The 26,019-nt window shown below is 40.5% G+C and overlaps 1 protein-coding gene across 1 annotated transcript in view; it reads left to right on the top strand.

Moving 5' to 3' along the window:
• Window positions 1-26,019, top strand: part of cacna1c (calcium channel, voltage-dependent, L type, alpha 1C subunit) — a 186,529-nt gene that overhangs the window by 129,417 nt on the left and 31,093 nt on the right. Inside the window, exons 12-33 of the mRNA XM_047575051.1 lie at window positions 2,057-2,131; window positions 7,837-7,927; window positions 10,697-10,723; window positions 13,074-13,234; window positions 13,313-13,386; window positions 13,482-13,633; window positions 14,130-14,331; window positions 14,420-14,540; window positions 14,856-14,970; window positions 16,065-16,182; window positions 16,270-16,339; window positions 16,419-16,551; window positions 16,642-16,771; window positions 17,784-17,843; window positions 18,083-18,189; window positions 21,447-21,534; window positions 21,652-21,759; window positions 21,848-21,900; window positions 22,008-22,154; window positions 22,242-22,443; window positions 23,211-23,369; window positions 23,468-23,578. Of these exons, the coding sequence (XP_047431007.1) occupies window positions 2,057-2,131; window positions 7,837-7,927; window positions 10,697-10,723; window positions 13,074-13,234; window positions 13,313-13,386; window positions 13,482-13,633; window positions 14,130-14,331; window positions 14,420-14,540; window positions 14,856-14,970; window positions 16,065-16,182; window positions 16,270-16,339; window positions 16,419-16,551; window positions 16,642-16,771; window positions 17,784-17,843; window positions 18,083-18,189; window positions 21,447-21,534; window positions 21,652-21,759; window positions 21,848-21,900; window positions 22,008-22,154; window positions 22,242-22,443; window positions 23,211-23,369; window positions 23,468-23,578 (2,504 nt within the window). The remainder of the gene's footprint in view (window positions 1-2,056; window positions 2,132-7,836; window positions 7,928-10,696; window positions 10,724-13,073; window positions 13,235-13,312; window positions 13,387-13,481; window positions 13,634-14,129; window positions 14,332-14,419; window positions 14,541-14,855; window positions 14,971-16,064; window positions 16,183-16,269; window positions 16,340-16,418; window positions 16,552-16,641; window positions 16,772-17,783; window positions 17,844-18,082; window positions 18,190-21,446; window positions 21,535-21,651; window positions 21,760-21,847; window positions 21,901-22,007; window positions 22,155-22,241; window positions 22,444-23,210; window positions 23,370-23,467; window positions 23,579-26,019) is intronic.

The following is a 26,019-nucleotide window of genomic DNA, read 5'->3' as shown; positions in this document are numbered from 1 at the left end:
ACCAATGATGAATGCAGAGGAAAGAAGAAGGACAGAAAATAGCTGTCTAATGATGATCTAATCTTTCAGTGAATCGCTAGAAATTAACGTGGTCAAATGAGCAATGACCCAGTTCACATGGAAATAAGGAGCAACACCCCTGTGGCTGAGCCGTAACAAATCGACTTGTTTTTTTTTGTTTCTTTCACCTGCTACGAGTCCAGGAAAAACACATCTGCAGCGCCTGAGATATTGGCATGTTGACAAACAAACAAATACAGTATGAGGCCTATTTTGGAAATGTCCCAATTAGAGGCTTACTCAAATTACTTAGAGGCTGTTTTCATTCAAGGTTTACGTGGCTTTGTAATGTCCAGGCGAGCCAAAGGAAAAACTAAAATGTGTAAACACTGGTCTGGTGTAATCTGATATAAAAACATTAAAGTCAACTGTAGATATAACACCGTGTGGATCAGTAAGTTGCAAAACTCCAGTCCATAACTCTAATTCAAAGGTATAGCCTAGGTCATTAGGTGTAGATGATCTGGCAAAATGATGAATACGCATCATCCAGAGTGCCCTGTCAGAAAGATCCATCAAGCGTCTGTTTGTGAAGGTGAAAAATCAAGTCACTTGGTCTCTCTAATGCTCTGCCTCCCCTCTCCTCGATGGATGGGTCCTCCTGTGGGAAGATGAATGAGGGCGGCGTGTTCCCGCCACACAGAACGTTTTGCATAGGCTCGCACATGCACTGCAGACATCTGCGCGTGTCCTGAGCAGTAGGAGGAAGGAGGAAAACCACATGTTGTAAAAACAGAATAAAAGAGACAGAAATAGTGAGTGGCTGTAAGAGTATGTTAGAGCTTGAGATAAGGATATTGTTTACACCTTGCATTAACACACTTATTGGGTGATCCAGTCGTAAATTGACGCCGTTAATGTGTTCTGAGCCACTTTAAAGTTGCTGCCTACTCAACAGACATCCTTTTTGTAAGCTGTTTTTCCCCTCAATCACTTCCCTCCACACTGAATCTAATACTATCTACCAGTATCTACTAGGGGCGGGTATTGGCAAGGACGTCATGATACGATACGTATCACGATACTTGAGTCACGATACGATACATTATTGCGATATTATGATACTGCGACATATTGCAATATTCTACGTAGTTCACTGGGAAATTTTAAATGCAGGTTAAAATGCAAGTTGTATATATGTACATCACACTACAGTGATAATTCATTGGAGAAATTGCAATATTAATCCAAATGATCCATTTCCAGTTTATTGCAACTCAGAAAAAGTGGAGGTTGAGATGCAGAAGTTATTCAAGATAGGCCCCAACATGATTTTTTCTTTTAAAATCGATGTTAAGACATTCAAAATCGATATTGTATCAGAAGACAAAGTGTCGTGATATATTGCCATATCGATATTTTTTCCATCTCTAGTATCTAATACCTAATAATCCATTAGCAGTAACAGCTTTACTGAATTGAAGAAAGACTCTATCACGAGTCAGATTAATAAGACTCACCAGTAATGAATTTAATCCATGGAGCAACAACACCGGGATTTATACAGTTCCCAAAGTAGCAATAGTAGAACAAAAGCGGTAACTTCATCAGTTAGTCCAATCATAATTTATCAAGGGTGTAACAGCAAATGACACTGTGTCAGGATTTTTATAACAGTGTATAGGGAGCTCACTTTAAGAGAAATGTTAGAATGTGGTGTTGTTTTCATTGACAGACAATATTATACATCTTCTCATTCTTCAAAATCCTATTATTTGTGTGGTTGCATTCTCGGAATATCCACACACACACACACTCAAATGTGTCAACATATTGAGTGATGTGATGTACGGCCTAAGTAACATTTGATGGATTTCCTGTGCTCATTTGCATGAGTTTCCTTTCATCTCAGGGGCACACTGCACACTGTGTGCGAGACACATACATGTATGTTTGAATGTATGTATGTGTTTTTTTGCATGCTCTCACCCTCTGCCATCTTGTTCTTGCATGCTGTCATCTTGTTCTGGCGTCCTACCATTGCTGTCTGTGGTAGGAGTGTCTCCAGCTCACCTGGGTAAGAAGACCAGTAAGCTTGCCTGGTTCAGTCACTCTACTGACTCTCAGGACGGTATGTCTGCGACTCTGTGTGGTTACACCATGTGCTTCCATATGTATTCCATATGTATCTGGTTAGGGTTGAGGTTAGGGGTTAGGTTGGTAAATTTGAAATATTAAGATATAAAGCTTGTTTGGGACGCTTTTAACAGTACACTGAAGGTTATATAATTATATATATATATATATCCTGGGAACATCAGGACCACCAAGGAGGACGTGACTAGAGAAAAAGATGTTAGTGCTGCTGCTCTTTGGCTCCCCACTGTGAGGATCAATAAGACAGAAATCTGCTGTCAGCGCTTGCCTCGAGCAGACACATTTGCTGTAAACAACTACAGAGAATGACTTTAAGAGAAAGATGTTTAAAATATGTATAATTTTAACAGCCGAGCGGGGATTCGGAGGAACTTTCTCCTCCTGATTGGTGACTGGAAATGCGATAACATAACATTATAACATAATGTTATGGAAATTTATGCATGGTCAGGTCATCATCCTACTTTTCATTTGCATGTGTCGCCAACGTATATTTATTCCGTTTCTTAAATATCCCATTGTTTTTTTTTTTAGCCAAGAATAAGAATCATATTTGTGTGTGTGTGCACATATTTCTGAGACGAGGCTGTTTCATCGTTTTATTTATTTTTTTGTCCAATCCTCACATAAAAGTTTACATGTTTGTTAGACTTGGTGCGTCGTCTCTCTTTAGGTATTTTTACTCCTTCTCTGCTGCACAAATGGACTCACGGAGGAATATTATCCATTCTTCTGCTGTATGACACGAGTTGCATCAGAAAAAATAATAAATAAAACAACTGTGTTTGACAAGAGGACAGGGGCAAACAAATGCACTGTGTAGCCTCCGCTGAAAACAACACATCAACCAAAACCAATCAAACTTCCTCAAAGTCCGACTCCCTCTAAATTTCCACGACATGAACGAACCCACTAACAACCTTTTCTGTCTTTCCCTCTTTTCATTTTCTTTTCTTCTCCTTGTTCTCTGATTCCTTTCCACCGCGTGGAACGAGGCAGCTCTGGTTCGGATATGAAATCAGGGAATCAAATAGAGAGACTAAATTGTACAAGGCAGAAACGGACAGTAATGCCAGTAATACAAATTGCGGTTATAGTTGGAGTAATGAAATGAGGCGTGACTGCGAAGTGGGAATGTTGTTTTGGGAGAAGAAATCATCTTTGCAGTCAGACTCCAAAGCCAGTGTGAGTGCATGTGGTTATTTACTGGTGTGTGTGTGTGTGCATTGTTTGTAGTATGAAAGCCAGTCTACATGCGTGTACGCCTGCATGTGTGTGTGTGTGTATTTGTCTGTCTTGCTGAGCCGTGCTCTCTATCCCCCAGGTAAGAACCATCGTTTTCTGTCTCTGCGTGGAGCCGTGAAGAAAAATGCGGCTTTCCTTCGTAAGGCGTGTGCGTCCGTCTGCATGGTCCGGCTCTAGTTAGAGATTTTTTTACTGGAAACGTGATTCTAGACATGCAGCCTCTCTGCTCTGTTATACCCCTACACTGTTTTTTTTTTTTTTTTTACTCTCTTCTCTCCCCTTTGTCCACTCCCCCTCTATTGGAGTCAGCATATTTTTTCTTCCCGCCCCCGCCCCGTAGAGCTTCAAACCTTAAATGGGTAGCAGCTGCCTCTCAATAGTTTATTCTCATTGTCTTCTTCCACCCGCTTTGTACCCGTTTTGGGACATAGAACCAACCTCCCCGATTGCTACGTTCGCTGCATTCAAATCTTTCGAAGAACCGTAACTTTTAATTCAAATTGACTAGTGCGCTATCAGTGCGGGTGATAGGGAGACAAGGAGAGGAAACATTACTGTATTGAGACGAAACTAATGTTCGTAGGAAAGGAAACAATTTGCATCTGCCTGACACGTCTGAAAAAAACAACAAGAGGAAAGTGGCATCACATAAGAGCAAGCTATACATTCATTCATTCATTCATTAATATGTGTGATGTCACTATCCTCTCCTTGTTGTTTCAGATTCCTTTCCCTAAAATAGACGCCCCCCTCCCTCCCCCCACTCCCGCATCGTTGCTAGACATGCTAGCTATAGCTGAAATGTAATTTAGAAATAACTTCAAAGTGGGGTTATGTTTCAGGTGCTTGCCATGTTGTCTGCGTAGAAATGTAAGCTGCTGGTACTTGTCAGCTCGGGTAGCATGTCGAAGATTATTCAGTGATGGATTTTTAGATGCTAACATGCTATTCTAGGTTAATTTTTTTTATTTTTTTTATTTAAATCCCACAAATTTAACCATTAAGGAGAGCAATGTCAAATAAAAAATGTGTCAAATTGCTGCAAGAGTACACGAAAAAACAGACAATAAAAAACAGTATTTTTTTTTATATTACATTGCGTGGGCACAGACAAATAACAGGTGTATACTAGTATACAAACTGAAATGAAAAAGGCTACTGAACTAATAGTCATTCATTTATATACATCCGTTTTTAGAGGGATTACTTGACGTTTTAGCACACTGACCCTCCTCCATTTCTCTCCCTTCCATGCTCCTTTTCCTTCTTCATCTCCTTCCTCGTCTCTGTGTCTCCAGTCTTCTGGGTTTACTCTAACAATAGGTATTAAACTAGTTCAGCGCTCCACTGAGGCGAAAGGCGCCGGGCCGCTTTTATATTTGAAAAAGGCTTTAGCCTCGGGAGAGACCCGGAGAGCCCCGAGTGCTTTTAACTAAGTAGCGTAGCTGCAGGTGACACGTGTCGGGGGTGAGGAAACATACGAGCGCGGCCGCGGAGCCTTTTTTCACGGAGCCCATCCTCGTCTCCGCAACGCTGAACTCATTCATCAAGCAACCAGCGAGTCAATGTACCAATACACTGTTCACTCACTGTCGTTAAGTTTGATATATTGTGTTAGCTCGATGCTTACAAGCCGTTTCATGATAAAAAAAAAAAACAATTTTTCATTAGGAAATCTGCTTTGATTGCTTTTACAGAATGAATTTGCCTCCCAGAGATCATTCCAGTCAAAACTACGATTATTTAATCGTTAGTATTTCTGCTAGATTTACATTTTTTTTTTTTTAACAGAAGATATCTTATTTTAACACCAGACACATTGATATTCATGTGCGGCATCTGACTCCGGTTCCCAGAGGGTGATACAATAAGTGTTTGAGGTGACAGTGAGGGGAACGCAGCTCATTCCCACCAGCAGGCAAAGACTGACAGAAGCAATAAAAAGCAATGTATCATTTCATATCGTGTCTCTCAGCCTGCCATCCCCACGCTCTTCCTGTCCTCTCTCTCTATCCTTCTCTCTTCATTCATACCTCCCTCAGTGCATCCACTCCAATCCCACTTCACTATTTTTCAGTCCATCCCGACGCCCTTATGCCCGTCCTGCATTATTCTATGGGAGCGCAATATCCCAAGAACGCCTGTGGGGGAATTTCTTCCGATGAGGCGCAAACGGTCGCTTGGACTCAGAAGTGAAACTGATTGGATTTGGGGAATCAAGGGTCAAAGGGCAACGACACTGTGACCCCACAAAATACTCAGCTCATGCATGCAATATCTCAGCGACACCTAGACCGGATTGCTTCAGATTTTCCCACAGATTTCCTTCACTCAAGGACAGTCAATGTCTCCGGAAACAAAAGAAATAACTCATGCAATCAAGTTGTATTTATGGCATAAAGCGATGGCGTTTGGTTCAAGTGAAACTTGGATAGTTGCCAGAGGCACACTGTTAAAATAAAACGGCCTCCAATCCTCAAAAATTTAAGGCAGACAGTTGATTTTTACGTTTTGAAAGCTAACTCAAAATCTTTTGGAGCGAGTTTTGGAGAAAACCTACATATAGTTCTGCCAACTAATTATGCTTTGTTCAGATAAGAACTTAAAATGTTGAGTTGGGCCGCTAACGCTGCCAACGCGCTGCCAACACGCTGGACTGTTCACCACGTCATATAATTTAAAATTAGACCCACCACTCCCAGATATCTTCTTCACAGAGTCATTGTGGCCAAAGTTTGGCAAACATTTATTATGTACTAAAATCAAATTCACACACTAAATTTAAAAGAGTTAATTGAAGCTGATACCTTGTCATATTTCCAAAAAAAAAACAGGGCGAACTAATTTAAGTTAGTGTTTTAACAGTGCAGTCAACCATTCTTACCTGCCAATTCATGTTTCTTCGGCCTTTCCTCTACTACAGCATAGGTTTTCAACAGGGGATCTGCGCCCCCTAGGGGATCTATCAGGGTACTGCATGCGGGATCCCAAAATCTTTGGTTGATTAGACATTTTTTTATATCTTTTTAATTTTTCCCCCAAATATTTACATTTCTTTAAATACACACTAACATGATCCAACATATTTTAGTAAAGGGATAAATTTAGAGAGAAGACGTTGTCTTTCAGTCAACACTTCATCGTTCTGCGATACAGGAGCTGTCTCAACAGCGCGGCGTTTCACACAGAGTGCTGCAGTAGCTGAGACCCGTCAATCTAAAGCCTCCTGTACACAGTAGACCCCAGTAGGCTACCGTTGCTGAGCCAATCACAAGGCTGCATATTAAACACTGACTCTGTCAGGTTCCCCGCAATTGGCCGAGAGCGTATTCAGTCCCCAGATGAAATCCCAGAAGCACTTTGCAATATTAGCAGAAGAGAAGCTAACAGTGCGTGGCCTATATAAGTATGTTATCTGAATAGCTTAAGATTGAATGCAAAATGATAATAATGATTATTATAAGGACTAGGCCGAGTTAAATATAGAAGCTTCCTATAGCGGTTCTTATTTAATCTCTCCGTCAGTTTGTTGGTCCTTAGCCTAGAAAATGTTGAAGACTCCTGCTCTACAGCAATCTCCGACCCCAACTTCACAGTGTTCGACCTTCCATCTCCCCATTAACATTGACATTTGTCAGTAAATAACGTGGTTTTAAAGAGGAAAAGGCGTTTTTTAGTTTTTTGACACATTTCCAAAAATATCTTTAGTCAAAGGGGTTATTTTTTCTTTTTTCTTTTTCAAAACCTTGCTCGCCGTGAAGCTCCCTCACAACGTTGGCGGCCTAAAGACTGAAATCTGCTGAGCATTGTGTTGTTGTTGTTTTGTTTTTGTTTTTTTCCTTTCAGTCTCTACGGAGTATAAATTCACAAATGGATATTGTTAATTCACCTGAAATCCAACAATCCCTCGGCTTAGAAGTTGAAATCCTTCCAAATAGCTGTAGCAGAGGCTGCATCCCAGGATCCCTAACTAAATATTGCTAGTATGGCAACTTAGCGTGTAATTAGTTTAGACAATCACTGCAAAAAAAAAAAAAATTGGGAATGGTTTTATTGACTCAGGGGTATGTGTGTAACAATGTGTCTTAATTATTGGGTTAGCCAGTGCTGAGTTGTAAATCCCTATATGTCAACAGTATTTTAATTAGCTAGTATACTGGGGCAAGATAACTTTATAAAAGATTAAAGAAAGATAAAAGAAATCTCATTTTGACCCAGCGTTCAGCGCAGCTCTGCAGGACGTATCTAGAAATTTACTTGCAGTGATTTCAGCTCAAGGTTTTTTAGTTAAAACTTCAATGTTGTACAAGCCACTTCCCTTTCTTGCTAATTCATCTCTCTTTTTCTTTCCTTCTTTCTGTTTTTCCTCCCTTCACTTGTCATCTGTTTTTTTTTTTTTTTCTCTCTCTGCTGCTGTTCCTCTCTGTCTCTCAGTGAGCATGCCAGCCAGCGAGAACGAATCAGTCAACACAGACAACGCTCCCGGGGGAGACGTGGAGGGGGAGACTTGCTGCACCCGGCTAGCGTAAGTACCTCGCTCTCTCTATCCCTCTCTTTTTAACTCACATACCTCTTCTCCTCCCCTCCGTGCCTCGGCTCTCTCAGTCACCTTCTGTCAATACCAAGGATGAACTTTGTGTTCCCTGTGTTGGAGCTTCAGCGATACCGAATAAGTACAAGCGACTCAGCTCGCCTTTATCCTCCGCTGATCTCTGTCATTCTCACGGAGGTTTTGGGGAATTCAGAGTTACGGCAGGTTGTCAGCTAACTCCGCGCTGATAACATTTTAATAGGCCGAAGATAGATGGATTTGACGCGACAGCTGGCGAAAGATGCTTCTCGGAGAGACTTTTCCCTCAAGTAAACCTCGTTCTGACTAAGAGGAATTATCACCACACTGTAGTTTTATCACTGTTGCATTAATGCAGCAGCCTTATACTTGTCTGAGGCAATATATTAACTTGTCATCAATAATATTTTATCTTATTGAAGATTTCACAGCATTAAAAAAGCCTATTTTTAAAGGGAAACATGTTGCGACCTTTGTTTTTGTGCTCAGTGTTTTCTTAATATTTAAACAGAATTACTCTCTTGTATTCCAAAATAGCTGATTCTTCACAAACTTATTGCACCATGAGCCATAAATGTGGCCATTATATTGTAGTGTTGTTAGTCATTATGCCATTCCACATCATAAGATCTATTGAGAATGCAAAATCCATATTTCCAGTTATTTTTGGTGAAAGTAACTTATAAGTAATGCATAAGTAATTCAAAGACAATAATATTATAATGTAGCTAATGACTTGAGTTGGGCCCTCTTGTTCTGTCACTACGTCCTTTACTGAGAGCAGCAACAAAGTGTTTCCCAGGTGAAACCCAATCATTGTTTGGGTCTGACAAAACATAGAAAAGCAAGACATCTAATAGTAACCCACCTCTGTTCCTTCCCTCTATCTCTTTCTTCTTCGGGTGTTTGCTGGTGAAGTGCTTTCTTCCTCCTCCCCTGTGGGAGCGCGCAAACAGCTGACTCACTCGCTCCCGCTCGGCCCTCCGCTTTCATTTTTCACATCATTCAAACAAGTGCGTTGCTTTCCTTCTTTCTTAGACCGGCGGCCACGCAGGACGCCGTGACCCCAGCGGGCCTGCTTTTCGCTGCCCACAAGCAAACACACCGACACACGAAAGTTTCAGGAGATGGTTTCAGATAAAAAAAAAAAAAACTAATTCAGAAACACTTGTGACCGGAGGAACAGTAGACACAGGCGCACCGTTGTTTATCTGTGCTCTCATTGTCCATCTGTTATTTTGTCTTTGTTGTGTTGTTTGTGTTTTTTCTGCACCGTGTCAGGCCGACACGGCTCAAAACAAAGGATATGTCATATCTTCCGGGGCGACTTCATTTGCTACATTGGAAAAGAGGTTGTAGAAAGGATGGCGGTGCACAGCATGGAGACCCATTCAGAGAAATAGCTAGCTCAAAGCCATCAGAGGGGCGATATTGCAAAGGAAATGTATTGGATTTTATTTATTGATGCATCCTGTCAGATAATGTTTAGGAGCAGGGCCGAATTTTTTTATTTTTTATCAATTTGGTAGGAAAATACACATACATTTCAGACTTTCCAAACCGTAATGAATAGCAAACCTCTTTCCAGGAATGGAAACTCTCACGTTTTTTTTTTTTTTTTTTACTCCCGACACTGCAATAAATTTGCCCAGGGGCATATTTTTCTCTCACTATTGTGGAGATAAGACCGGAGACTTTCAGTGTTTGTCGTTTCTTCTCCGCATCGCCACGGAGACAGACCTCGGGGTACCAGCCCCGCTGATCTCATAATCGAGGCGGACACACGGAGAGGGGAGTGGTGCGCGCTGTCAGCTCTCATATCCAGCCAGTCAGTCGTTTTATTCCTCCGTTCAGCCAGTCAGTCAGTCAGTCAGTCAGTCAGTGAGACACTTCGTTGCTTCAGTCGGTGAGGCGGTCAGTTCATTCATCTGCTTTTACCAACAAATTCAGTCACAGCGACTCTCGTGAAGTTTCAAGGGGACTCCTTTGTTTTTGTAGCACTATGTGATGATTCAGTATTTTGCAGATTTCTCTTCTCTTCTCTTCTCTTCTCTTCTCTTCTCTTCTCTTCTCTTCTCTTCTCTTCTCTTCTCTTCTCTTCTCTTCTCTTCTCTTCTCTTCTCTTCTCTTCTCTTCTCTTCTCTCCCTTTCAAAATGTCTTCCATAACCTCCTGTCTTCAGTTCTCTATGTCTTGCTGTTACAGTGGTGAACAATCAACAGATATTTTTTCTATTAATAAACACCTTTCTTTTTTTCTTTTTTTAACACCAGGATTGATTGGAGGAAAGTCAAACTCGCAGTAATGTTTTCTTTTGACTGGATGCCACTGTATATGTGTGTTTCCAGTGGGGGTGAAAGTGGGTGGTGATGATAATGATGTTCATTTTGCTATATTGTACCCAAAATCTCGTGTTACCACTGGGTGCATAAAAAATGGACAAACTTATTCTTGAGCAAAAACATGTTCTTTGATCGTCTTGCAGTCTTGCAGAGAGAAAGGGGTTCAACACCTTTTCTCAATTAGGAAATGTTTACATCCTGAAGAGTTCAGGATGCGGGCTGGTCAACGAACATTTTTTGCCAAGGAATTTGCGAGATAATGAGGGAAAGCCCCCCCCCCCCCCCCCCCTCTTTTATCCCTCTCAGATCACCCCTTTCATGTGTACCTGTCTATATGTGTGTTATGTGTGTATGTATAATCCATTCTGTTTTCTGTGTTCCAGAATTAGGATCTCCAAATCCAAGTTCAGGTTAGTATATGTTGTTTACCATAGTCTCTATATTCACCTACTGCTGTGATATCTGTGTGGTCGTTGTGTATATGTGTGTGTGTTCAGGTTACCATAAAATACACAAACTGACATACTTGCTCTTTAAAGAAATTGTGTATGCATATATTGAGATTTAAATATGAGGGAACTGCTATTAGCTTAGCATAGCATGAAGACTTAAAACACATAGGTCTAAACTAGCAGCACCTCTAAGGCTCAAATTAAAATATTATTTAGCATTGATTGTAGAAGCATGAGACCACATGATAGTGATGGTGGAGTTAGCAGATGAAGTTAGCAGCTAAGGGCGGTGATGGGTTTGTTCGATAGATAGCATCAAAGCACAGTGACAGATTTATAATTAGTTCAAAAAAAAAAAAAAAACCACTGGGGTTTGATTGGCTCCCAGAAGGCAGACAAATAGATCCTGGGATAAGAGTGATGATGGAGAATGTAGGTATATTATGTGCATTTTTAATTTCTACAAACTATTCAGGATTATTAGCATCTAAAAAGAATAAAAACTAGGCATCATCTTTGAATAAGAAGTTGTTTTTGGAAAAAAGCAAAAATGTCCTCATATGTGGGCAAAAGCAGAATTACAAACAATGAAGTCCCAGCGTCCTCAAATAAGTACTTGACGTTGTAGCTCATTGAAGTTGGTAGAATTTGTTAAATTTGTGCGTCATGTCAAACTAGAAAAGTTAATGAGCATAAACAAGTTTTGTCCATTTTGTCCCTGCAGGATGAATTTGCTGAATTTAACGCTATTGTGTTTTTACAATTGACCCTTTGCTACCACTAGATGGCAGACTAACGTGTCCACTTTTGAGGACAACAGGTCTAAATAAAGCAGAATAACTTGCTTAACTTTATGTCCACATATGAGGACGCAGAGTCTCAGCAGGTTAATGTCTCGACCAGGGACTCCTCAGGCTGTAGTTAGGACTTTGTTTCCTCTCTTTCTAGTTGCTGGATGTATGTCTATAATGTCCACACAGATGTGAATGTATCGGTCTAACTCATGGCAAGGCAGGGTTTAGGAGTAAGTTAAACTATTCCTTTAAATGACAAAACAATAAACACGACATAGGTGACCTACGTCAGAGTGCAAGGATGCATGTCAGCTTTCGTCGTGTCTCATGTGACATTCAGTGCGTGAGAAGCCGCTGTGCGCCATAACCGACTCTTAAAGCTCTCACACACTAGAAACAGAGGGTGAGCGAAATATGGATTTTGTGTAGGCAGGTGATCTGTATGGATCTGTCGTAATCTTCAGTCAGCGTAGACGACAAATCCCCTTGGATGTCTTGTGTGCTGGGCGGAGGGGTCAAGTACAAATACTGGCTAGACACCAGGATAAATATAGAGGCAGTGGTCTCGGATTGTCGTCCACCTTTTCATCCTTATAAAGCCTTCAGGTTTCAGGTATTTAGAGCAGATTTATTTTTCCTTTTTTTATGTGATGGTATGTTTTACGCCTACATTTTAACTCTAGAAAAAAAATCTTGCATGGGCCTCATCAAAGGGACGAGAGTTTCAAACATATAAAACAATGAAGGGAGATTCATGCTTCACTGCTACTCCACCGACTGTCTTCAGTTGTTTTCATGTCATCTACTCGGAGAAGGACAATTATGAAATTGCACTTGTCAAATTGTCGCTACATGGGCGTAGGTAAGAAAAAAAGTGGTACGACCCTTCGAGTGGAGCCTTTTTGCGTAGATGTGACTGCAAAGTGTGAAACTGGCAATTACCAGAAACAATAACTTTAATTTTCAACAGCACAGAGCAGGAAATGTGCAAAAGAGCTTGTGAACATATTGAAAAAAGAAAAAGAGAAAATATTTGTCACGGCAAAGTGAACCACTTCTCCTCCTGAAGCATGAATTTCCCTTGACGTGTGGATCGCAGTATAACACGTTTCACTTTAAATTTAAATTTCTGAAATGGCTCATATCTCAACAAAGCTTCTCATTTTGGCTTCTTGGTGGCATGAAACGTCTTTGAGGATGACTAACTCTGCTCCACAGCCCCGCTCTCGAACAACAGGCGACAAAACGGGCCGAGGGTTGATGTCACCACCGTTCTGTTGAGGCGCTAATTGACTCTTTCTTCTTTTTCCTTCTCCTTTTTTTTTTTGTTTCCCACCCTTTTCTTTTGTTTCTTCTGATCGCTCTTTGATTTCTCGTCTCATCGCTCTTCCCTCTTATCCTTATTTTCTCCCACCACATTTCATCCCCTGCTCTTTCAATCTCTCCATCCCTCCCTTCCCTTCAACTTTTCACCTTTTCCATAATTCCTCACCTCTCCTTCTCCCTCCTCTCAGTCGCTACTCCCGGAGGTGGAACAGGCTGTGCAGGAGGAAGTGCCGGGCAGCGGTCAAATCGCAGGTTTTCTATTGGCTGGTCATCTTCCTGGTTTTCCTCAACACACTGACCATCGCCTCTGAACATCACCAGCAGCCTCAGTGGCTAACCGACGTACAAGGTGCATCACACGACCTTTTGCAACTTCACTTATTTGCCATTCATAATTATCCCGCCGTTAACCTTTCCTTCTCCCCAGACATAGCCAATAAGGTTTTACTCGCACTCTTCACGGGTGAGATGCTGCTGAAGATGTACAGTCTGGGCCTACAGGTAGGAGGCTAATAAGCCGGTGCCGTGTCTCACATTAGTGAATTAAAATGGCTACCGTGAGATATTTAAACGCTTTCTCCCTTTGCCCTCCACAGGCGTACTTCGTTTCACTCTTCAACCGCTTCGACAGCTTCGTCGTGTGCGGAGGAATCCTTGAGACCATTTTGGTGGAAACAAAGATCATGTCTCCGCTCGGCATCTCTGTGTTACGTTGCGTACGCTTGCTCAGAATCTTCAAGATAACCAGGTTATTATTATTATTATTTTTATTTTACATTTAACCCTTTGACTTCCACACTAAAAAATATGATTAATCCCAATAAAATATCATTCATTTTTAATTAATATTGATTAGAGATCGACCAATATGGATTTTTTATGGACGATACCAATACAGATTTTTTTTTACATCAGCATTGGCCGATAGCTGATACCTGCTGCCGATTTTTCTGAGTCGATATTTGGAACCAATACTGCTTTTTCTCCCTCCATTTACATGATAAAAATGACACAATGGTAACAAATGTTACAAGTCTCGGTTTAACCAAAAACATAAACATTTCTTGAACTCAAAGAATTGAATGACTAGCATTGGTTAGAAAACAGGAAATGAAGCATTTCATTGTCTGCTACTGCTACTACAAGAAAAGATGAACCGTGTGGTTACAATGACAGTCAAGGGGTTAATAAAACCAAAGCTCCTTCAGTGATACGTCAGTGATACATTAGTTTCTCTTCCTCAGGTACTGGAACTCACTGTCCAACCTGGTGGCGTCCCTGCTGAACTCTGTCCGCTCCATCGCTTCCCTGTTGCTCCTGCTCTTCCTCTTCATCATCATCTTCTCCCTGCTGGGCATGCAGCTCTTCGGGGGAAAATTCAACTTTGACGAGACCCGCCGCAGCACTTTTGACAACTTTCCCCAGTCTTTGCTCACTGTGTTTCAGGTAATACATTCATTTCTTCTTCCTACTGTAACAAAAGTCTTTATATAATCTAATTATTTTTTGACTCCATTTATTCCTTTCTTCTCAGATCCTAACAGGAGAGGACTGGAATTCTGTGATGTATGATGGTATCATGGCATACGGTGGTCCATCTTTTCCTGGCATGCTGGTCTGCATCTACTTCATCATCCTCTTCATCTGCGGAAACTGTATCCTTTCACCAATATGAGATAGCCACAAAGTGTCAGAAGCAATAACTAAATCTGATGGGACTCATCATAAAATTAATAGAAGTTCTGTAGGTGTTTAAGATGCAGCTGCAGGAGACGAGGACGTGTTTTGCATTGGGATACTGTCCTGAAGATTTGAGAAAGATTTTAATGCGGGTCAATGAGCATCTCTGGCCAAGCAGTGTCCTTCAAATAAAAGGATGTGAGATTAAAGTTTACTATTTATTCACTTTGCCGCCTATTGGGATGGCAACCTACATCATTTAGGGATGCATCCTTAACAGATCTGAACAGATATCCTGCTGAATGTCTTCTTGGCCATCGCTGTCGACAATCTGGCGGACGCTGAGAGCCTGACATCTGCTCAGAAAGAAGAGGAGGAGGAGAAGGAGAGGAAGAAACTGGCCAGGTGAGGAAAACAGAAATAGAGGCAGGTGGACAGCGAGCTCGGGAAGACACACTGAAAAATGTCATAGGCGCTGAGACAGAAAAGGGGAAATGCTTTTAGCCTATAACGTCCCCGTTAGTCAGAACGCCCAGGAAACTGATACCAGAGCCGTGAAATCAAACCACATCAACCGTCTCATTGCCTATAAAGGTAATTTGTCAGCAATGATAATGTGAGGTTTTAGTGCAGCTCCGGAAGATAGTATTCCCGTCAGTGGCACAAATCATTAAATGTCTCCTTCTTGGTTGCAACATGTATCGATCCGAGGAGAACTTGTAATGGAAAACAATCATTTCCCTGCCCACTAACTATCCTTTTAGTTTGATTAGAGCAGAAACGCGACCCTCTGCGTCTGAAATACACCTCGCCATTGAAAGTCTTTATTTTCTCATTCTGGTGGGAACATATGTGTGAGTGGGGATGGGTGCCATTAAGGTTTTATCCGATACCGGTGCCAAACTTTTAAAACGGTGCCTTTTTATTTTTAAGGCGTTTTGTGACGTGCAAGTTGAACAGAAAATTAATTCAAATAATATAGATGCAGCTAAGACTAAGAAATGTCCGCTGACTTGGGGTCTATCACATGTAGTCAAAGGGCAGGCTATCAAAGACGCTACGTTTCTCAACTTTTAACAAAATGCAGTGCATCGTCAGATGTTTAATTAAATTCGAGGCGTTACCTCCTTTGTGCAGTGTTGCCTTTGAGCACTTGTTGCAGGTTGCCCAGTCTGCATCTTTTGAGGTGAAATCCAGCCAAACTTTTGACATTTTTATGTACGATGAGACGTCACGTGTAGCATCGCCATGTGGGACTTTTTTTTTTTGTTATTTACATTTTACAAAAGTAGAGAAAAAAAGAGCTAAGGGTAAATAATTAAATTAAAAATATGCCGAAATAAAAGGAGTACTGAAATCTGAGTTGCTTTTCAGTCTGGTTACCACCGTGTGCGTCAGCACCAGTGCCATTATGGTACTAAGTATCAGTACTCATGAGTTAATGCAAATGCAATGTTAGCGGAAACATGCTAAAGTTGAAGATCTCCCTCTTCCTTCAGGCTCTCCAGTCCAGAGAAGCGGCATGAAAACGAGAAGCCGCCTCTGGAGGAAGAGAAAAAGGAGAAGATAGAGCTGAAGTCCATTACGTCTGATGGAGAGACCAACACTGCTACTAAGGTACACTCAAGGAAACACTTGGTATCTACTGTAAGTAGGTAGGTGTGATGAAGGGAATGAATCGTTTCTAAATGTGATACTTCACAGATCAACATGGACGACTGCTGTGGAGATGAGACTGAAGAGAAGAACCCGTATCCTGCAAACGATTACATAGGTAACGCACAACCGCACACGTTTGCGCTGTGAGTATAAAGTAACAAGCAAATTAAGCTTTTTCCCTCCTTCCCCGTCAGGAGACGACGACGAAGAAGAGCCAGAAATGCCGGTCGGCCCGAGGCCACGGCCGCTCTCCGACATCCAGCTGAAGGAGAAGGCCGTCCCCATGCCCGAGGCCCGCGCTTTCTTCATCTTCAGCCACACCAACAAGTAAGCAGACACCTTAGTCCAGCCTTCCTCCGTGTCTGCCTTTCCTCCTCTCTGCGCTTAAATATAATTCTGTCTGTCTTTGCTTTATAGATTCAGGGTCCTGTGCCACAAGATCGTCAACCACAACATCTTCACCAACCTCATCCTCTTCTTCATCCTGCTCAGCAGCATCAGCCTGGCGGCGGAAGACCCGGTCAAGAACGACTCCTTCAGGAACAAGGTGATACATTCATGTGAAAACGCAGCACACGTGCATCTAAAGACAGACGTACAGCACGTGTTAAGGCACAGACGGAAGACTTCGTAGCCGTCATTAGTTGCCCACACAGATTCATTCTGAACTAAATGGATTAAAGCTGACAGCAACATATAGAGGAACTGAAGCCTATTATGTCTGGCCTGTTACACTTAATGAGATTTCTTCCAGTGGACTGTAACTGTTATTCACTTCATGTTAATATGATGTGAAATGCCTGTTAAGCTTTGTTGTGTCTTTTTAACTCTTGACTTTTATAGCTGGGCAGGAAACTTACACTATGTTGGTTTACATAAATCACAGACAGAAAACTTGTTTAGTTGTATGGATTTTTCCTTGTGATACACAGAGAAGGATATATGTGTACACACAGAACACAACCATAATGTTCATATACAGTATTTATATAAGTCTAAGTCTGAGCCCTGTGTGTGCTGTATCTACTTTGAGCGACACAAAGCCCATTGGGACAGTTTTATTGTGTTTTCTGTAGGATGCAGTGTGTTATTCTACCCCAATTAATCTTAGACTGACACCTTATAAGTTTATTTTGGAATTCATTAGCCTTAGGCCTGAACCTGTGCTTCCTTTTTCTCAGTACGATGTGGTCCAGATGTTCAGCTTTACCCCGAAAAGAATTGCATTTCCTCCTGTTTCTGTCTTTGTTTCTGTCTTTTTTGCTTGTGTAACTAGTTCATTTTAAGCGTAGACTCGAGAGAGTTGTGTTGCTACAGGTGGGCCCTAAGTAAGAAGTGAGAATTCATTCAGCCTTGGTATTCCAAATATTATAAAACTTTATTTCTGTCCCATTTGTGTAATATTAGGATAAATAAAACAGTTTCCATTACATACCAGGCAGGTTAAAACCACTGGATATTTTTAAATCCAAGGACTGCTACTGCTGTGTAGTGCTCATCACTCCTATCGACTCACGGAAATGGTGTCTTTAAACTAAAAAACAATGACGCTCTTGCAGATGTTGGGCTATGCAGATCACGTCTTCACAGGACTCTTCACCATAGAGATTATCCTTAAGGTAGTATTTAACTTTTATATGTATGTTACAGTTTGCTACTAATCTTTTAGGGAGATAGACTTTCTGGATTTGTTTTTGGTGTTTGTTACAATCTGGTTGACTTGCATGAAAAATGCATCAGAACAATTTAAACTGTAGATGGATATAATGTAATATTTAACCCTTACATTCACCATGTATATATATATATTTCTCTACATGTGAGTTAATTTGAAATATATAAACTTCGCCCTGTGCAGATGACGGCTTACGGAGCGTTCCTCCATAAAGGTTCATTCTGTAGAAACTATTTCAACATCCTGGACTTAGTGGTGGTCAGCGTGTCTCTCATCTCCTCTGGAATACAGTGAGTGCTTGTAATCATTTTCCTGCAGCATGTTTTACACTTTCATTATCAAATGAACGCGCGCAGGTCCTCCCCGACTTATCGTTAACTGCAGGCCAGTTTGCCAAATAGTGACTACTGCATGAGACACACTATCCGAGTGCGCGCAAATCTCCTCAGATAAATGTTTAGTTTGTAAATTGCCCCATGCTTCACACTTCTCTCTGCTCTCCTAACAGCTTCACACTTCATTACTCCCAATCTTTTTCTGGCTTTTGTGATGTTTATTAAAAATGTTCACTGCTTCTCCTTGTAGCAAATAACCCCATGAAGTGCTGTGATATTTTTCCCGATGTTTAATATTCTGTGCTACACTCTCTGTCTCTGACGCTCGATAGCCTAGACTTCTCGACGTAAGTCCACATTAGTCGGTGTTGCTAACGACCCCTCTAGCAGACCTTTCACCTTAACCGTGTAGAGCTGTCACTCTTTTGATTTGGCGTTTCTATAGTGTGGGAGAGTTTAGACGAAGCCTCATTCAAAGCTTGAGAAAAAGAAATTCATGATCTGCGATGTTGTCGATTTGCGTAGTTTAACGACATAACGCTGTGATAATATATATATTATCGATAGTTTGCTTTGTGCATTAGATCCCCACCAGATTGCCTCTTTACAACCAGCAGCATAATTGGGTAAATTACCCTGGGTCCTCGATTACTCCAGTGCCCTCTCAGATCCAATTAATGTTAATGACTTTGTGCATCTGTTCTTTGTGATAGATTTAGGAGCAGGGTTAAATGTATCCTAGAGAAACTCTCCTGGGCTGTAGAAATGACACCTGAATGCTAAAACCCGGTGGTTTTTGCGTGTTAAAGGTAGCAAGATGGCGGGATTTTGTTTCTACACGTCTCTCTCGCCGGAGCAGGAAGAAGCTGCCAAATAAATCATGTGGGAAACTGTATATACACTATGACAGATTGAATTTCTGAATCTTCTCATGGGTTGACAGCATGAAATATGGCTAACATCAGCGGAAAAGAAAGAACTGCAGCGACTTACCCAACACGAAACAATATGGGATTGACCTTATAGCTATTTCTGCTCTCTCATAGATCCTCTTCATCCCTGTCAACCAAAAGATACCCTCGAAATTTAACAGTGATATATGATCGATAACATCCCGCTCCACATCTGCTACCTTTAATTCCCTCCAAACTTTGCCTCCAAAAGCTGCACAACAGGGTTTTTTTTTTTTTTTTTAAATTATTATTGTTATTTTCTGTTTCAAAGTCAACACAAAGTTTCCCTTTAAATCACTCCTTCTTAAACGTCACTCCCCTCAAAATGTACGTTGGCATTTTGAATACAACTTCTTTTCCTTCTACCTTTGTCACACTGTGGTGAAAAAGTTTTTGCATTTGTTCTTAAGTTGTCTGAACAATTGGCTCGTTCCCTTTCCGTGCCAAATTTAGAGGATACTGAGCTGGCTAGTGGTAATTACACTGGGTCTCGCCGAGCTCAGACCACAGAAGGACCAATGTTAAAGCTCTTTCCCAAAGCATCTAGTAGAAAATTCAAAATGTCAAGGGATTACTTTGATTCTTTTGGTTAGTAAGTATGAACCTTTCTTTTGAACGATTTCCTTTGAAAGGTCACACGGTTTGACCTTTGGCTTGTACTGACACTCTCTTACAGCACAATAGTCTGTTTGCCTGTGAATGTCAGTTTGTGCTTTTATGTCAGTCTGTTTGCGCTGTACTTTTGTCTGTGTGTGTGTCTGTTTTGTGTCTTGCGCTATATTACATTGTCACTAAAATCTGTAATGGGCAATGTTATAGTTAAACCCCAAAGATAAAAACTATTCTACCTATCCCAGTCTTGACCTGAGACCTAACGCTTTTAACGTTAACACTGTACGATACCTGTCTGGATGGTTAAACTTCTTACATCAAATCATTTCAATGTCATGGAAACGTATTGCATTCACTTGAAAAAAAAAACACAAGTAATTTATTTTTTGGTTTGTTTTAGGGCTAATTATTTCTGTTTTTCTGAGTAATTTACGTCTTTGGTTTGTTTTCTTAGTTTTCTTTCTTTTTTTTTTTGTTGTGTTTTTCAGAGGAATTTTATTTTGTTTTTCGGAGTAATTTTCTTTCCTGTTTTTCGGTATTTTTTTGTGTGTTTTTTGGAGTTTTTTTTTTTTTTCAGAATATTTTTTCCCTGTTTTTTAGAGTATTTTGGTTTGCTTTTCAGAGTAGTTTGTTTTCCTGTTTTTCAGATTTTTTTTTTTTTCTAACCCCCTCCTCTGTTTTTCATGGTAATTTTTTCCCCCGTTTTTCGGGGTAATTTTTTTCCTGAATTATCCCGTGAGAAAGTCCCGTGAGAACCTCAGTCTCCTTATCGTCTCTTGACTCACCACATAGCCAGCCTGAATACTTTTCAGATGCATCATTTTACAGCATGCTATATGTTATGGAGGATCATCACTATTACTCATAACTAAAAATAAATAAATGAATAAATAAATAAAATGCCATAAATAAATAAATGACTTATAAATCACATGTAGCCTAAATGCCATGAATAAATATATAAATACCTAAATATATGCCATAAATGCTATTTATTTATTAATTTATTAATGCAGACATATACGACATGCTACAAGATAATGCATTCATACATGGTCGATCAGGAGACTGAAGTTCTTGTAGAACTTTGAAGTATCTTGATAATTTAGGAAAAGTTTACCCCGAATAACTAAAAAAAATAAATAAATTACTCAGAAAAACAGAAATAATTGGCACGAAAAACAATCCAACATGCAATATGCTTCCATACAAAATGACTGTTAAATCATTTTCTAAAAATGCCATAATTTTTTTTATTATTATTTTAGCAACTATTGTTAAAGTTGTGTATTTAATAAAACATAAAGGAATAATTTGAGGTATTTTCCCTACTAGTCTGCGTACATTTGGTAAAGATAATATTTTAAGTGACATGTAATCTCGATTTTGTGCAATCTGAGCCAAATTTAGAATTTTTTCTTTCTTTTTTTCTTTCTTTTTTTTGCATTAGGCTTAATTATCATTTTTCCAAATGCAGTTTTCTCTTCAAGCGTCTACTTTATTTGTATCTTGGCCATTTTCATGTCCTCGGCTTGTGTCTTGAGTCATGTCTGTGTGCACAGTGCGTGTTAAAAAATGCAGAAGCTGCCGCCATCGTTCCGACTTTACAGATACCTGTGTTTAGTTTAATCTCGTGCATGGTTTCAGGTCCAGCGCAATTAATGTTGTGAAGATCCTGAGAGTGCTGAGAGTGCTTAGACCACTGAGGGCCATCAACCGAGCCAAAGGACTGAAGGTTAGCACACGCACGCATGTAGCAATAATAACACACTTAATCTCTTCTGGGTAAACAACAACAACCAAAAAAAAGACGCGTCCATATGCTCACTATCATTAATGGTGTGCTTTACAGCATGTAGTGCAGTGCGTGTTCGTGGCCATCAGGACCATCGGCAACATTGTCATCGTCACCACGTTGCTCCAGTTCATGTTCGCCTGTATCGGAGTGCAACTCTTTAAGGTAAAAAAAAGAAAAAGAAAAAGAGGTTGTAGCTCTCCGCAGCCCTTCAAAATGTTATTGGTAGTAAACTTTGATGTCTCTCCATCAGGGGAAGTTCTTCTCTTGTTCCGACAACTCTAAACAAACTCAGCTGGAGTGCAGGTAAGAGGTCCCTACTGCACGCAGCGAGCCGTTTCTCCTTTTCTTACAGTCTAATTACTGGAGGAGCTGCAGTTGTAGGAGATGAATGTGTCTCTTCGTGTTTACAGGGGCTCCTACATCATGTATAAGGACGGTGATGTGGGGAAGCCAGAACGAGCTCAGAGAGTGTGGGAGAACAGTGACTTTAACTTTGACGATGTCCTGCAAGGCATGATGGCTCTGTTTGCTGTGTCTACCTTTGAGGGCTGGCCAGCGTACGTGTGTGCACACAAACACAATGCACGTGCATATTTATACGTACAGTCCTCTTCTTCATTCTCCACCTCCCTTCCCTCCGTCAGGTTGCTGTACCGGGCCATAGACTCTCACACCGAGGACGTCGGACCTATCTACAACTACCGCGTCGTCATCTCCATTTTCTTCATCATCTACATCATCATAATCGCGTTTTTCATGATGAACATCTTCGTCGGTTTCGTCATCGTCACATTTCAGGAGCAAGGGGAGCAAGAGTATAAGAACTGTGAGCTGGACAAGAACCAGGTGGATATTACTCAATCCGAGCTGTCGTCTGTGTGTAGCTGCAGTTTTGTATTTTTGTTTAGAACAGGGTTCTTCAACGTTTTTCAGGCCAACGACCCCCAGGCTGATGGAGAGATTAAGAAAGGACCACCTACCTACTATATGTCTTCTATATTAAACTTGGCCTAGTGCTATTTATAAATATACATTATATAATAATTTTGCATTCAGTGTTAAGCTAATCAAATAATACACAGGTACAAATATATATATTTTGCTTTTTATTTCAAACTTACAACTTGCTACTGCAACAGCAGGGAGGCCGTGGGGTGTTACATTTGTGGGGGAAAATTGAAATTAAAAACAAAAAGAATGGAGGCCAAGGCAGTGGTGGTGAGACATGGCTGAATCTGGAGAGGCCGACCATGTGTTACTAAAGTAAGTACTTCAGGAGTTCAGCCAGGAGGGAGCTGCCTTCTCTTCAGACAGAAGATGAGACTCAAGCTTAAGGAAGGAGCTTGGGCCAAGTCCTTGCAGCTGTGTTCTCTGCGATGATCCATGTCTCAGAGAGAGAGCATGGAAATGCAGACAGGCGATGAAAGAATAGTCAGAGACGGGAAAAAAAGGCCTTTTAGAAACCGCCAGCTCTGCAGCTTATCCTCCATGATTGCCGGAGACAGACGGGGAGATGTGGATTTTGTAAAATGCATCAGCAGAGAAATGTAAAATGCAAATGTAAGCGTTTGCACAAGCTCACCTGTGTGTCCGGGTGTGTGTGTGTGTCACAGCGTCAGTGTGTCGAGTACGCCCTGAAGGCTCGTCCGCTGCGTCGCTACATCCCCAAGAACCCGTACCAGTACAAGGTGTGGTACGTGGTCAACTCCACCTATTTTGAGTACCTGATGTTCACGCTCATCCTTCTCAACACCATCTGTCTGGCCATGCAGGTGAGGGACACGCTTATGCGCACAAACACGTGAGATGAGGAAGGCATGAAACGACTAATGTTTGTTCACATTTATGAGTTGTTTGTGTGTTTCTGCAGCATCATGGGCAGACCAAAAGTTTCAATGATGCAATGAACATCCTCAACATGCTCTTCACTGGACTGTTCACTGTAGAGATGATCCTTAAACTGATTGCCTTCAAACCCAGGGTAGGTCCAGAACTCTACTCGTTACTACTAGTCACAGAACAGTTAAAAGAATTGAAAAAAAAAGCCCTTTTTTGACTTCCTCCATATGATGATGGTGGATTTGAAATGTGAGTGGATAAGCGTCATGTGCTTTTAAAATCTCACTGCCTCCTTATTATCCTGTTGTTGTTGCCATGGAGCTGCATGGCATGGTGCGTCAGCTCTTTAAACAGTTGCAGATGGGAAGTATTCCCTTGGTTACAGCATAGTTAGTGAAGCCCAATCAAGAGCAGAAGTGTACTATTTTATATTATATTCTATTACATTCTCTATTTTTGCGTAGTGTAGATGTATAGTTAGTATACATGTGTTTCTTTTAGACACTCAAGTGAGCAGGAGAAATAAAGGTGAGTTAAAGAGAACTGCAGCAACTGTAGTGAATGCACAATAAAGTTACTAATGTAACTAAGGTTCTATGAAATCACTGTATGTAATGATCATTGAGAATGAACTAGAAAAAAAGGAAGTATGCAAACCAATTTCCAAAATCTAAAGGACTAGCCTAAAAAAATGTCAATTAACAATGAGGACAAAAAGAAATTACAATTACTGTAGCGAAAGGACTGAAGGACTGAAAGCTGTACGCACATGTCATGCACACATGCGTCAACAATGTTTGTGTAATTACTCTAAATGCTAGGAGGAGGAAACAAAAGGTACTGCTTTAAAAATGTCATTATTTTTATTGTGTGAGGGAGTTTATTTTTTCAGTCAGTGGCTTCTGTTTTATATAACTGTTTTATATTAAATGGATGAAGGATGGTTATCTTGTTATAACGTTTAGGCCTAGAGGTCCCAGTTAGGAGGAACAATTGTTACGGCGTGGGAATCTACATCTTGCTGCACTACATTCTGTGTAATGTTAAGAAATACCGATTGAACCTTTAAGATTTTTTTTTTTTTTTTTTTTTTACTATTTAGCATGAACAAAACATATACAAACTATTTCCCCTCTTTTTACAGAGTCTCTAGAGCAGCATGACCACACATTCCCAAGCCATTCTAAACAATGCATTGTTGTGCTTTGACCTGCTTTGATGACCTTTTGCCTTAAAACAGCTGTCACCCGAGAGAGGACCGGCTCACTAATAATTTTACTTTGCAGGTATAATAAACACCATCTGGAATTAGCATGCACCAGATACAATCTGTGTAATGTATACTTTTTACTAATAGGTTGTGTCTTCTCAGCTACCTACGGAACGCCAGCGATTACAATAACTTCTTAATGTGTTTACAGTTTTGTTTCATTTTGTAAATTTTCAAATTATGTCCCAACTCATTGTTTTGAAAGTCACGTAGATTATCAGATTTAATCATTACATACATCAGAGTTTGGGCAATAATGCTGTGCTGTGTGTTACTACTATTTAACTTGCATTAATGTTAAATTAACGTTCCTAAGACTGAAAATAACCTTAAACATCTAAAAAGACTGAACTTATATGATGATGAGAAGGTTAAAGTGGATCAGTAATATTGATCTATTGACCACAGCGATAAAAATTCAGAGATACATTTGTCTTCCAACATAATGACTTTTTTTACACTATATAAAAATAGTAAAACACTGTACCAGTTTTCAAGATTTCTTTTGTCACATTTTGCCTTCTGGTATACACAAACATAAAGGGTATGCATTGACGTCACTGCCGCCCGAGGCCACGCCCCCTGAGTGGCAAAAACATGGTAAAATGTATCAGTAAATACAGTGAGACCTGGAAAAATGTGGATTATCAGATCAAAGTAAGAACAATTGGATTCGACAATGATCCATACAAACTAGTATGGATTTGGAAAAGCGGACTAGCCTCAGTTTCAGTTAGTTTAAAAGTTTAAAAGATGCTAACGCCAAGAGATTTACTGAGAAGTAACATTAGCCATATAATACTGTAGAAATAACAAAATAACAACATCAACAAACCTATCTGACAGCCCTCCAGGATGTAACTCAAGAAGTAACTTAACGTATGACTTCATCAAAAAAATAAAGGTACATGCACCAGGTTTCTGTGCCTGGATGCCAGCTGTTTGTTAGCAGTGCAGCGACTCATTTACTTCTCGTCCTGGATATCTGTAAAAATATATCTCTGACTAATTTTCAAATCTGTTGGTACAGACAATCACACAACAGCTCCTTTTTTAAAGTAATTTTACAATTAAGCCGCTATTAAAATGATTGAAACTATTGCTGCTAATCTCCATGCTCAACTGTCTCTTTTTGCCACTGAGAGGCCGTAACCACGGAGATAGACTCCGCTAGCTGTGACATCACGTGCATACCCTCTATACTCCGGCTGCGTGTGTATACTAGTAAAGAACTTTTCAAGGGGCCATGTCACACGAAGCCGTCCGTGGCCACGACGAGATTTGGCCTAAACAGTTTTGCATAAATATTTTTT

This window comes from Mugil cephalus, chromosome 22 (genome assembly GCF_022458985.1).
Source record: "Mugil cephalus isolate CIBA_MC_2020 chromosome 22, CIBA_Mcephalus_1.1, whole genome shotgun sequence".
NCBI lineage: Eukaryota > Metazoa > Chordata > Actinopteri > Mugiliformes > Mugilidae > Mugil > Mugil cephalus.
The sequence above is the reverse complement of the archived record's forward strand: the minus strand, read 5'-3'. Positions and strand labels throughout refer to the sequence as shown.